General features: G+C 41.5%; 1 protein-coding gene across 1 annotated transcript in view; it reads right to left on the minus strand.

Annotated features, from left to right (window-relative positions):
* Positions 1–8,168, minus strand: part of dnajc6 (DnaJ (Hsp40) homolog, subfamily C, member 6) — a gene marked incomplete at its 5' end in the record, with an annotated part of 31,524 nt that extends 23,356 nt beyond the window's left edge. Inside the window, 2 exons of the mRNA XM_080506869.1 lie at positions 820–955; positions 7,937–8,168. Coding sequence (XP_080362995.1) covers positions 820–955; positions 7,937–8,168 — 368 coding nt within the window. The remainder of the gene's footprint in view (positions 1–819; positions 956–7,936) is intronic.
* Between the last annotated feature and the right edge of the window lie 5,578 nt (positions 8,169–13,746).

Below are 13,746 nucleotides of genomic sequence, written 5' to 3' on the forward strand. Positions count from 1 at the left end.
ACGACTGAGCCGTGCCACTCTGCTCCCTCCCTCCTGTGTCTCTCCGCCCACATTGCTCCACCTCTATTGCTGTTACAGGCATGTTGTTGTCATCAACCGCTGAAACAACATTTAGTTAACCAGATTAATCAGTATTTAAAATATGCAATGCAAGGTTGTGAGCTTTCCTCATTTATCATGGTGCAGAATCAATACAGAAAACTTTTAGCTGAAATATGTTAATGTTTGGCTGTGATGCTAAAGACTTGTTGTGGTTGTTGTGGTTGTTGTTGTTGTTGTTGTTGTTGTTGTTGTTGTTGTTGTTGTTGTGATCACATGCAGCAAAAGAGCCATAAAAAGACCAGCAAAAAACTGAGGAAATGTATAATTTTTCCATCAGTCAGAGGTCAGTGTTTTTTCAATTTGTTGGCCATGCCCTCTGCATTGCTTCATCAGGAATGTGATTGATTAGCCTTGTGATTTACTTGTTAAAGTGTATAATATCACTGTTGAATTTTGTTGCAATCAATTCCCCGCATTACCAGTGTTTTGTTTTGGATTTATTCAAGTTCAACCTGGATGCAGGAGGGTGCAACACTACGCTCCTGTTCCTGATTAAACAAAGATTTCACCACATTTCTCTAACAACTGTGACAGAGCCCACAATAGCTTTAACAAAGCTCAGCTTATACCGTTATGTTAGAAAGCTTGAAACACATCAAACAGCCCTGCTCAGTAAAAATATCATTAATTTGAATTGCTGATGCTAGAAACACAGTAACATGTTTAAACACGGCCTATGGTCACACAACAACATGCACCAACATGCTTTACACTTACGTGGCAACTTGACTCATGACCTTGGTGGAGGTGTCCTTAATAGTGTCCTTCAAGTTATCCTTAAAGTTGCTGAAGAACTTCCCGGCCCCTCCTTTCACCATATCCAGCAGTCCCCCGCCAGAACTGGCGTCCATATCTGAAGGCAAACAATGTTTCCAGATGCCAGATCAGTATATAATACGCACATACAACATAAAGTATACACTTGAAAACAATAAGCTGAAAGCTTCTACCACATGATATTTCAAAAGTCATACGGTATTTATTGTATATTGATTATGTATTTTTAAATAGACATGTGTAATCTTAACTGAAAAACTACCCAATCCGTCAAATCTTTAAGGTTTAATTGTTATTGTTTTTTTACTTGTATACTAAACATGAGTCACTCTTGCACGACACAGCAAATAAAGAAGTGTAGGTGTAAGAAATTATTGACAAGAACACAAAAGGTAAGACAAGGAGTCAAATGTAACACCATCTGGAGCTGCAGGCGAGCATGGTGTGTGCTGCGTGTGTGCGTGCGTGCATGTGTGCACGCTTGAAAAAGTAAGCAAACGTTAGAAGGGACCCGAGTGTTATATCTGAGTCAGCATCCCTCTGGTGATCTGAGAATTTCTCTCCCTCCCCCTCACTGTCTTTCTTTGTCTCCCCCTCATCACATACTGTATCTGTACACAGCAACCACAGTGTCATCACTTCAGATGTAACTTAGAGGTGCGGCCACAGAATAAAATCACAGATTCACAGAAATCCCTGAGCACCAGGTTTCCAGGGAGACGTCCAACGATCCAGGCTGTCAGTCTGAGTTCTGGCTTTTTAATAAGTCAAATTAATTTCTGATATCAGCAGTTCTGGCTGTGGGAGCCTGGATGATGAAATATCAGTCGAGAAAGTGCAGGTATGTGCAACTATTCAAGGAAAAGCGTTCAGGTCATTAGTGGAAGTGAGAGCGAACTGCCAGACTTGTCATTAATGATGTTTGAAATACCTGTGAGGAGTGATGCAGCTGTGGAGTTATGCTGAACATCAACATTGGAAAAATATCTCTCTTCCAAACTGATTTGTTTACCCGGACTGACTGTTGTATAATATTAGTCAACTCTCCACAGTAGCAGCAACAAATGCCAGCTGTGTGTATTTTTGCCCTGGTAAATCAGCAAGTTATGGCAAAAAATTGAGAGAATTTAGTTCACCTGCAGAGGGAGGGCTGTTTATGTCTACTCTGGATAAATATGCAGTCTCAGTACAAAGTCTGTATGAGCTATGTGTATATATGTATCACCGTGTCTGTTCTCCCTTTCCTAAAAAGCTTCCTATTACCACACATGTAACCATCCCGGCCTGACAAATGCTTCAGAAAACAAATGTTGAATGAACTCTTGATAAAAAAAAAAAACTCTTTAATGAAGTCCACATGAAGTTTGGATTTGATTTGATCAGTTTGAATTATCAACCTCTGGCAGTAAAATCATTTCAAACTGGCCAGATCTTGATTCATTACAATGAGACACAAGTCAAATGCTGAAAGTTGCAGAAATGTGTGTCACATCGCTTCCACTAAAGCGTTAACATATTATATCCATTTTTAAGGTATTACTCATCACTTATAAAGCTCTACATGCCTGCTCACAGAATACACATCTGAGCTGCAACAATTTGTCCCTCAGACGGTGCTTGATACACTATTAAAGGCTTAACTATGCAGAGCTGCAGCTAATAGAGCATCACAGCTGTGGAGTAGTCTGACTCAGCAGCTCCTGCTTTGATAATCACATCTTCATTTCATTTTTATTTTCAAAACCTTCTTGTTTTCATGAGTAGGCTGCAGTGCCTCGTGCTGCCAATATAAAATGGCTCAATTCAGAATACTGTTTCACCCAAAACATTTGTTTGTACAAAGAAGCTTTTTTTGAGAGAACACTCACAAGCACCAATTATAGTCAAATTGCAACGCTGTTTACATAAAACAATTAATAAAAAGCAACACAAAAACTACTCAAAAGAATAAAAGCCTAAAAAAATTATTTGAAATGTGTCCATTAAAACCTTATAGCCTTTAACTGATAGCAAGCCTCGATGGATTACTCGCTCAATGTTTACAGTCTTCATGCTAAGCTAGGCTAGCTGAATACAAACTGGGAGTAGGAAAATGATAATGTTTGCAAACAGATAGGATTGTCAAAACAAAAATGTCTTTTGAATAGAGTGTAAGGATTTCTCCAAGTGGTTGATTTTGCTGTTCAAACAGCAAGAACCGATGAATCTCAATGCAAGCCTGAGTAAATAGGACACGTTTATTTCCATGTTTATGTTTCACTCTTTATTATCCTGTGACACTTAGCTTTGAAGCGAAACTAAGTGTCTCTTCAGCTGCACCCATTTTACAGGGAATGCCATATCAAATTACTGCAACTCAGACTTTAGACTTGGTTAGTTTTAATGCTGGATGCCCCTTCCTGCCACAACCGTAATTCCAACCCAGGTCCCCCACTCAAGGTCGAGTCAACGTAAAGGTTGATACGACACGTATCACAATATATTGTCTTGCTTCCAGTATTACGAACCTATTCTTGCCCAAGTGCAGCTCCACTGCAGAGTCAGATTTGTTGTTCAGACAAGGTACTTCTTTCAGTTATCCTTCAGTCAGAAAGCACGTCCTTTTGTTTTTACAATAGTAAGCATCCTGGACACGTTTTCACTGAGGAATAGCAATGTTTCTTTTTCCTTATTCATTATAAATGATGCACCAATGTACAGTATATCCACCAGTAAGTTTTTGCCTATTTTTAAGCTTCTTATTGTGCATGTCATCTATTCTGTGAGCATGACAGGTATTAGGGGGGGAGGAGCATCCTCCTTTTCCTAGAGTATGTGATTATAGCTTAGTTTCATTTGAAACCTACACATGTTGAGATCCATAGTGGAGGAACAAACATGCTTTAAAAAAGAAACAAAAAAAACTTTACTCCAGAAAGAGTTCCTCTGCAAATATCTGACCAAGGTTTATATCCTGCTTTCACCAACAGAAATTGAGAGGTGAACAGAGAAATTACAAAGGACAGAGGGAAAACCGAAAGGCATTTTCAGTTGTGTTCAGAAAGATGAGTGGGTCGCCTGAATGTCTTTTCCCACCTACAGCATGAAACCTTTCTCGCTGGATGTTCGGCTCGGTGGGAATGACACAGACGCATATTCAGCAAACACGCAGCACAGCACGCAGTCTCACAGCTGGGCCTCGTTTCATCCTGGATTTAAATGACTACAGCATCAACCTGAGTCTAATCGCCTTAATTAGAGATAGATGCTGCTGATGGAGTCTGTGATTAATTATCTGGCATTCAGTTTAACATAATATATATTTCACTCTTGTAAATGACAAGAAAGATCTTTGAAACTCCTCAAACTCTTCAATAAACTGTAAGTACAGGCGAGAATACAGAAAGACAAATGGAACATTATTTGAAACAATGCTTCAAATATTGGTGGGTTTTGCACGGTTACCATCTCCACATTTTTAAAGGGCATCCAACTGATTAAAAAAAAATTGTTCAGTTTTGAAAGATGTGAGCTCTCTGATTACATGCATCCTAATATCTTACAGGCGTAACATTTACAGTGTATTATTGATACATGTATTGAATTGATTTATATGAGGTATATTATAGTTATATCCTTATGAAATTGTACATTAATTAAGTTAAACATTGACCTTCAGGAAAAAAATGAAAAAGGGAAGTTGGGCTGAAAATAGAGAAAAAGAGAACAAAAGAAAGAGAAAAAAAGAAAAAAGCATCGACCTTCAGACTTAAGGCAGTGAGCAGTGAAGAAGTTAGTTAAATGTTGACCTGAGCTTATGTTAACCTCTGAATAACAGACTTACTACTGTAGTTACTACAGAGGAAGGTGATAAATTGTACTCTGAATCATAACAGCAGCCAAATAAGATGAACCACCATTGATTTTCACACATGTGGTTCTAATGTTAAAAATACAAGCTATAAGAGAAAAAAGCACGTTGACACTTTTCACTGTCATTACGGTTATTCTCACAAACTATTCAAAGACGAAATGCACAGCTTGTTCTCTTCTGGGAAAAAGTGAACAAAAAGTGGGTTGTCACTTGGAGCTTGGAAATGTAGACACAATTTGAAGGCACTTCCTGCCGTATTGGTGGAAACCACCTCAGATATTCTGCAACCAAATGCGAATGATGTGATGCTGCCGGACTCGTTCTGGTTCAAACCCCCTCTTTCTCCTTACTTGGAGTTCACTGAGCAGATGAGGAAAGTGGTCACTGCGAGGACAGAACTGACCCTCCTCACCCTCCACCATGACACGTGACGACTTTACTGAACTGAGTCTATCATCTGCAGTAACTCTGACTAGTTATTGTAGGTGAAATGCCATGTTGTCTCAGATTATTATAAATTGAGTAAGCATGTGACAGATCTTACACAAACCGGGGGGGGGGGGGGGGGGGGGGGGACATCAGGCTTAATTATAGCAAATAATTGTATTTTTTTTCTGTGTGATTTCTTTGAGTGCTCCTCCTGTGGACAGACGACAGATGATCTGAGGAACAGCTCCGGCTCTTTAAACAAGTCCAAAGACCTTTGGGTGATGTGTTGTGTCTTTAACTCTTGCATTTACATGTTTCTTATATTGTTGTATTGATTTTAATAATGCATTCAGCCTCTTTAATATTTTCTTCTTTTTTTTTTATTATTTTATGGCCATTCCTCTGTATTACTCTGCGTTTGTTTGTCGTTCATGTCTGTTATTTAAATGTCTGAAATTAAGTGTCTTGAATTAAAAAGATGTAACGACTCATTTCATTCTCAACAACACCACAACTAAACACCCATAGGCAACACTGTAGTAGTGCACCATGTACAAATGATTGAAATAGGGTTATAAAGATGAGAGTTTTAACAGGCAACACTGCCCACAGTGTAAAGGAAACTCCAGTCCGGGTGCCTCAAAGCTCTCCCGAGTTTGAACGAGTTGATCCCAACATTGTCTTTTACGATTTACACTCTGATGCTCTGGAAATCCGTCAGAACAGAGCGCTGAACCACCTGGGACGCTGAGCGGTGAAAACACAGTTTAAGGTTAAAAGCTAAGTTTGATGACGCATGTTGAACCATCATTTCTTTTTAACACCTCACTGTACATTTACTTTTATTCTGGGCTTTAAGTATCCTAAGTAGTGCTATATTTTGGACAGTTTAAATGCATTTTATTGTTGTGTTTGCTATTTGTCATTAAATTACTTTTCTCAGGCTGATGCATCGGTTTCGTCTCTTTAAACTGAAGCAGTGTCTCCTTGCAGCTTGAGGGCTGATGATGTTGATCAGTATTAGGCTGTACTTTCCTTCTGGAGCCTCAAGATCAATTCATATAATGAAAAAGAGGCTCAAGTATGTAATGTTTTAGCAAGTTGTAAACGAACACAGATCAGAAAGAGAGTTTAGAAGAAGAACTACTCTAAACAAACTATTTTCATCACTCATAATGATGTTTCCAAGGTTGTGTATGACTTGATTCAACTGTCTTCGATGTAAATAAACCTGACCATTTCGCCTGTTGATTTGGTCTGACTGTGTTGGGTTTTTTTTATAATGTTTTATAGATAGGTTTGGCCTAATGTTTTGCTCTGTTACCTGGTTCAGCTGCCAGAGTCCAGATGGAAGTGGGAGTATGCAGACTGGTGAGCCAGATACAATGAGAAATACTGCAACTGCCGACACTAGAGGAGGCTCTGATAAAGGCTCTTTCAGGTAAGAGAGAGCAGCGGCGATGGTGGGAGAGAGAGAGAGAGAGAGAGAGAGAGAGAGAGAGAGAGAGAGAGCGAGCAGGACATCAGCAGCTGAGAGAGCTTTTGGCTTTGCCAGAGAGATCAATGGTTTGTTTGATTGTGTCTCTCTCTTCTTGGAGTGCCAACCTCTACCCCTCAAAATCCGGCTTTGTGTAAATGAAACAGATTTATTTGTACACATGTACACACACACACAAACGCACGTGCACGCACGCATACACACACACATCAAAAACATGATGGTCACAGGGGCCAGACCGCCGACATCTGATACAGGAGCCCTGCTCCCCCCCTTCCCCGTCCACAATCCCTTCTCCTCACTGACCCACCTTCTGCATCCGGCTTCTTTTGTTTCACACTAATGTTCATCACTGGAGGCTGCTGAGCTCCACAGATCACTGTACTGAGTAAAACCTTCCTCCACTCACACCTGTCTACATACAAGTATTTTCCATAATAACTGTGTTGTCATTTTAGCTAGTTAGCAGTGGAAAAAGTAAAAAAATACCCAATACTGGAATGATGTATTATGAGCATTTAAGGGCGAGCTTTTTTTCCTATTGAACAATTAACCTAATAAACAAAAAACAAAGCTTTAGAAAAAAGTTTTTCATTGTCATTTATGCACGACTTGTTAGATTTAATTTGACCATTCTATTATTGATTGCTGAATTCATATGAAAAGTGATGTCGTCCTTATAGGTTTTGTCTCAGTAGCAGATGTTTTCAATGACCAGTATCATAAAAAAAAAAACATCCAACAATAAATATTGATATATAGATAAAAATAATGATAAACCCATATGATTAAAGGTTTCCCTTGCGTCTCTAATACAACTCTATCCTTTAAACTATGATAGCACCACACACACACACACACACGCACGCACACACACGCACACACACACACGCACACACACACACGCACGCACGCACGCGCACACACACACACACACACACACGCACACACACACACACACACACACACACACACACACACACACACACACACACACACACACACACACACACACACACACATAAGGACAGGGCATTTGTTGTGTGTCTCCTGCAGGAAGCAGCCCAGCACAGACAGCAAGGTGGGGTCTAGCAGCCACTGGGAGCTCTGGGTTTGGGGGGGGGGGAGTTGAGGAGCTGCATGGTACCATTGTACACTTCACTACTGGGAGCTCTTCCGCTGTGCACTGCCGCCGCTCCTCGAGCGCAGTGAGCGCGCATTAATACACTGGAAAGTCATGACATCTGCGGTCAGGCGGAGGCGGTGAGGAGTCTCACCTGAGCTGTCCATGGTGCTGTAGTCTTCCTCTCTCAGCGGGCCTGCCTTGGGTCCTAGGGTGGCCGCTATGGAGCCTCCGAGTGTGCTTCCTCCTCCTCCTCCTCCTCCTCCTCCTCCTCCGCCGCTGCTCCCTCTCCCGATGCTGAAGCTATCCCCGCCGCTATCGACCAACTGCAAAGATTCATAGCCATCGTAACTGGTCTTTTTCTTGTAGGCCCCCAGCAAGCTCATAACCGAAGGACGCACATAAAAAAAAATAATAATGTGGAGGGGAATTAAAGACGAAAAAAAAGAAAGCCCCAAAGACGCAGAAGGCTGCGCCACACCGCTACCGCCGCCGGTGCTGCTGCTGCTGTTTCTGCTGCTGCTGCGGCTGCTGCTGCTGCTGCTGCTGGGTGCACCACATGTCCGAGGAGGAAGAGAGGACGGCCGGGATCCTCTGTGCTCAGAGCTACGACAATATCTGCCGGGTGGTCTCTCTCTCTCTCTCTCTCTCTCTCTCTCTCTCTCTCTCTCTCTCTCTCTCTCTCTCTCTCTCTCTCTCTCTCTCTCCCTCTCTCTCTCTCTCAGGACCACATTTTACTACCACGACGCCGACACTGCCGCCGACCGAGTAAAAGGGAAATCCACCCCAACAAGTCACAACCCTCTAATGTTGTTGCAGCATCTATTATTCACACACACACACTGATCGGTGTTGTGAGGAAGTCTGTCCTCACAGGACGATCCTCCAAGTAAAGCAAGCATAAAAAGACCCCCCTCACAGTAGAAATGTAATTGCAGAGCGCCACACGTTGCACCTGCTGGTCTGGTATTATCATAGTGATGTCAAAACCTACCGAACCCTTTACAGGCCTATATATTGTGGATATATTATGGCCATTAACGATATGAAATTGCATTAATAATTGACTTTATAGCCATGTCTGTATTCAAATGTGATGTCCATAATTTGTAACCTATATATGTGACAATTTGGCTTCTTCTTTATGTTTTTAACATAAAAAAGTGTCACCCTTTTGTTGATTTTTAATTTAATCAAAATATCTATTCTTGAAATATTCTGAACTGTGCATATTGCTGTATGTGTTTCTTCATGCAACAAACTATTTTCTAACATATTTTTAGTGCAACAATATAAAGTTAAAATTCAGGATTCATGACATTCATAACAATTCAGGACAAACATTTCAGGGCCAGTTATATTGAGGTCTTCTATTGAGCCTAAATGGGAAAATATAAGCACGTAACAGATGTACATTCCCACTTTCTACAGCTTGCCGTATCCTTTCAAAGACTTTTCAGTTTGGTGTTATGACCTCAAGTCCCTGCAGCAGCAGCAGCAGCACAAAACTGATCAGAGATGGCGTGCTTCCTTCCTGGGCCTTGTCCCCTGGCAACAGAAAACCAGCATGGTTTTGAAAAGAGGACATGGGCCTGGGAAACTCTTTGAGGAGAACAGATGGGAGCTTAAAGCACAGTGGGAACAGAATGTCCAAATGGGAGGAAAGATACCCGCGCCATAACCGGATGCAACGTGCTGTTGCTGCATTGTGGCAACACCGCTTCCTGTCAAGTTCCCAGTCGTGCCTACCGGTGGCTCCCACTTCATGCCCTCCACAGAGGAGGCAGGTCCATTGTGACTTTGCATAAATAATACATGTGATGATGAGTAAACATTCCCTGTATGTTTGCATAAGATCTTTATTGTCTGCTTGGTGAGTTTGCGTGTGTGTGTGTGTGTGTGTGTGTGTGTGTGTGTGTGTGTGTGTGTGTGTGTGTGTGTGTGTGTGTGTGTGTGTGTGTGTGTGTGTGTGTGTGTGTGTGTGTGTGTGTGTGTGTGTGTGTGTGTGTGTGTGTCCAAAACAGGTTTAGATCATAATAAACACTGAACATCTAAGAATTATTTACATTAATCCAGTAAATTTAAGGTAGGTCAACTTGTTCTGAGGTGCATGGTCGGGTCGTGGTTACACTGAGTGCCCTTAGGAAAGACTGGGGAAATGAAACGTAGCATATTCTCACAACTTCAGGGGGATTTTTGTGAAATGACTATGTATGTGTGTAGTGGACCAACGAAGGTATTACACAATTTGGAGTGAGACTGGGTTGTATGCTGTTATCTCACATTAAGAAGATTGATTCAGGCTCAGTCAGTATGGAGTATACTATAATTTACTATGGCCAATTTACTCTTGCAGCCAATTAAGAATTTCCAAACTGTAATTAATAGAACAAAAATGTCAGTTGATCAATCTGTCAATATTTTAAGCAAGTCTTTAAAAAATGTATTAGAAATGCATGTATATCAACCACTGTAAGAAGCTACAGTACAGGTTTCCATAAATAACCGAGGCCATCCATTTTCTATGCTCAATTCAGGGTTGTCAATCTCAACTTACTGGGCGATGGAGGGGTTCGCCCCAGACAGGTCACCAGTCCGACTGGGCAAACACATCGAAACAGACACACTCACACTGACAACTATGGAAAATTCAAAGTGACCAGTTTAGCTCAAACATGCAACATGTTTATGGAATGTGGAAGGAAACCAGAGAACCTGCAGATAGCTCATACGATACAGGGAGGACATGCAAAGTCTGCACAGAAAAGCTCAACTCGACTTGAATGAGGACTATTTGAGCTGTGAAGACAAACTGCTAACCACTGCACCAAAGCTGAGACATGACTTTTAAAAAAGACTGATAGTATATGTAAATATTGTAATATTGGAACATTTATGAACATGAGCTACTATTGTATAATACAAGTCCATATATGTACCTACAGGTACACATCAATGTCAATAGTGCTGCATGCTTCAGAAACTCCTGTGTGCAGAACCATATAGGTTTCAATTCATGTTTACCCATACACAACTCATTGAAATGTTCTTTAAGGATAATTGCTAAACACTTTTTTTCTTTTACAAAGAAGTTTTCTATGACTATCCAGGAATCCATTTGAATTTATCTTTAAGGAAATTCTCAGAAATAAAAAACTTTAAAGATTTGGTGCAGGTTCCTATTTTAATTGCTTTATGACGCACCTATGACTGATCTAGCTATAGTCAGTCATATATGACTGACTTTGCGTCTTTGGTTTTAATTGCTTTTCCCTGGATGCCTTAACAATATGCTGAGGTTTAATGATTATGCTTGTAACAGTTAAAGGAATCCAAGAATTTGCTGGGTCAGCTGCAGTCAGTCTCGCTTGACAAGACAGATGGTAGACTTTGCAGATTTTGAATATATATATATATATATATATTAGGATTTTATCTTCAACAGCATACACTTGTTTCAATGCACTAAATAACTGGATGATTGAGGCATGCATGTGTTGTAGTGCTGCATAAGGCACGAGACCTCACCAAGCTGCGTTAAGCTGCTCACGTGACGTGCGTGACGCTCAGTGACGTGACGGTGCGCTATTGGACAGCACCGGAGGAGCTGTCCTCATAAACCAGAACCGGTCCTGGGTGATGAAGATGATAATACTGTTGAAAGAGTCGTCCCATTCAAAGGGCAATATCACGGTGGATCTATGCTCGTGTCTTACATCTATATTTAAGACACACACACATCTGTCACGGGGATTTGTGGTCAGTGGTGTTCGAGAGGTTTGGTGCCATTGCAGAAATTATCATCTGACGGAAAACCCCAGCATTAATCAATGTGGCAGTCCTCGCTGTGCACCTTCAGTCAGATCAATGGCGATAATCATAATGGAAAAGAAATGACCGACAGGATAAGACGCACTACGTGTTTTTTTTTCCCCTTTTTCTTGTGTGTGTGTGTGTGTGTTGGTTTTTTTTTTTTTTAAATCCACACCATTGACAAAAATAAACCAAATGATGTCATTCATGATGCTCGTGTGCGCAGTTTTTTCAAACATAGGCCCGGAGCTCAAAAACCAGTCCATGGCTTTAATTCAATCTGTCGGTTGATGAGAACACACAGTCCCCCTTGGAAGGAGTGCGTGTCGGTGAACCTCCGAGTCCACCGAGCAAGGAGACGCACTACGGGGGGGGAAGCGCTCTCAATCTCCTGAGGTTGTCCCACATTATGTAACAACATCCACACAGCACAGAATGCGCCGCTGCTTTGCAAGGTCCGAGGGAAGCTGAGACGATCAAATCAGGAATCACAACAGACGAAGAGAAACACATAACTTTACCTTTCCGGGCACTTTCTACCATCCTCCCAGGAGCGCCTTCTCGTGCCGCGGTGGAGATGCGCTTTGAATCTCGGCTCCGCGCACGCACAGCGACCTTTGATTTGTCATTCGCTGCCAGTCAAAGGTCAAAGCCCTAAACGTCCTGTGAGACCTGTAAAGTCCTGCAAGGATCCCCAGCGAGTTACGCTTTAACTTGTCGGTATAATTGCAGCGACTGCAGCGGACCACTGTGTCATCATATAATCACATTTTGGCAGGTGATCAACAAACCAGGTCCAGCGACGGCGCTCCGCAGAGCTGTAGAAGGTGCGGATGAGGATAAGACATCGCAGCCGCCCGGGTGCGGATGTGTGTGGATCAGTGGAGGAGACACCGCGCCGCTCAGCGCATCGCACAGCCGGAGCTGAAGCTCAAAACCCGGACTGGATTATATTTCCAAACGGGTTGACTCCATGTGTACGGAGCCCCTCTGGTGACATTGGTGAAAAAAATATTATTGCTTAATAACGCGTGGCCACGCGTTATTAAGCAATAATATTTTTATATTAATATTAATATTTTTTTTCACCAATGTCACCAGAGGGGCTCCGTACATGTGTGCTGAAGAGGTTTTTATTTTATTCTGAAGAATCATAACAGTAGCACATACAAAATAAGTCACTCGTTATTACGTTGGCTATTCGCTAAAAATCCCCCCCAAAAATTTCAGAAAGCAAACATTTCAAGTTGAATTAAGAAATCTGTAACTGGGATCAAAGAAGAGTTCCAAATGTTTCTTGACGTTGTCGTCCTTGGTTTTCTAAAAAACAATAAAATCAAGTTAAATAACGTTAAAGCTCAAACTACACCAGCCTACTGCAAGGTAAATCTGTATTATCATCAGCCAACACGTAAATCCATCAGAATTCACCACTGATTAATTACTGCAAGTAACTTTTACCTCATGATTACCCTCTAAATCCCACCTGTGATGAGATTTGACTTAATAGGCGATGCAGTCTACAACATCTGTTAACAAGCAGCTCAACATGCATGTCACCACATTAACCATCATCACCAAATCTTTTAAATGCACATCATGACTCAGCTCTAAGACCTGCCTTAGCACACAGTTCTGCTCCCCATCTGGACAAAAACTACAACCAGAGTCTGACTGCTCACTCACTCTTTATCAGAACGAGTGAGCATTACCATTTATAATCTAGTACAGGTTCCCATAAACAGACTATAAAATAACACAAAAATACAACAAAAAGGAATGTTATTTATCATTTATGATCAAGGTCATGGGACAGTTAATTTTGATGACAAGGCCCTGGGGTTGGCCCAGGACTCGTTGGAGCAATTATATCTCTGGTCTGGGAGTGGCTTGGGGTACCCCCAGAAAAACTGGAGGAAGTTATAGGGGAAGGAGATGCCTGTGTTGTTTTGCTCCCCATACTGCCACCATGACCCCATAGGGATTAAGCTGTTTAGAAGATGGATGGATGGATGGAAACTTATTAGCCTAGCTATTCTCTTGAACACATATGTTCAGAAGTGAATGTACAGTATTGCACAGGGGGTCATCAGCATAATTGAGAACTTTCTTGTAATGAAACACCAAAGACTTTGAACCTCCTATGGCTAC

This window comes from Blennius ocellaris (genome assembly GCF_963422515.1).
Source record: "Blennius ocellaris genome assembly, chromosome: 12".
NCBI classification, from domain to species: Eukaryota; Metazoa; Chordata; class Actinopteri; order Blenniiformes; family Blenniidae; genus Blennius; species Blennius ocellaris.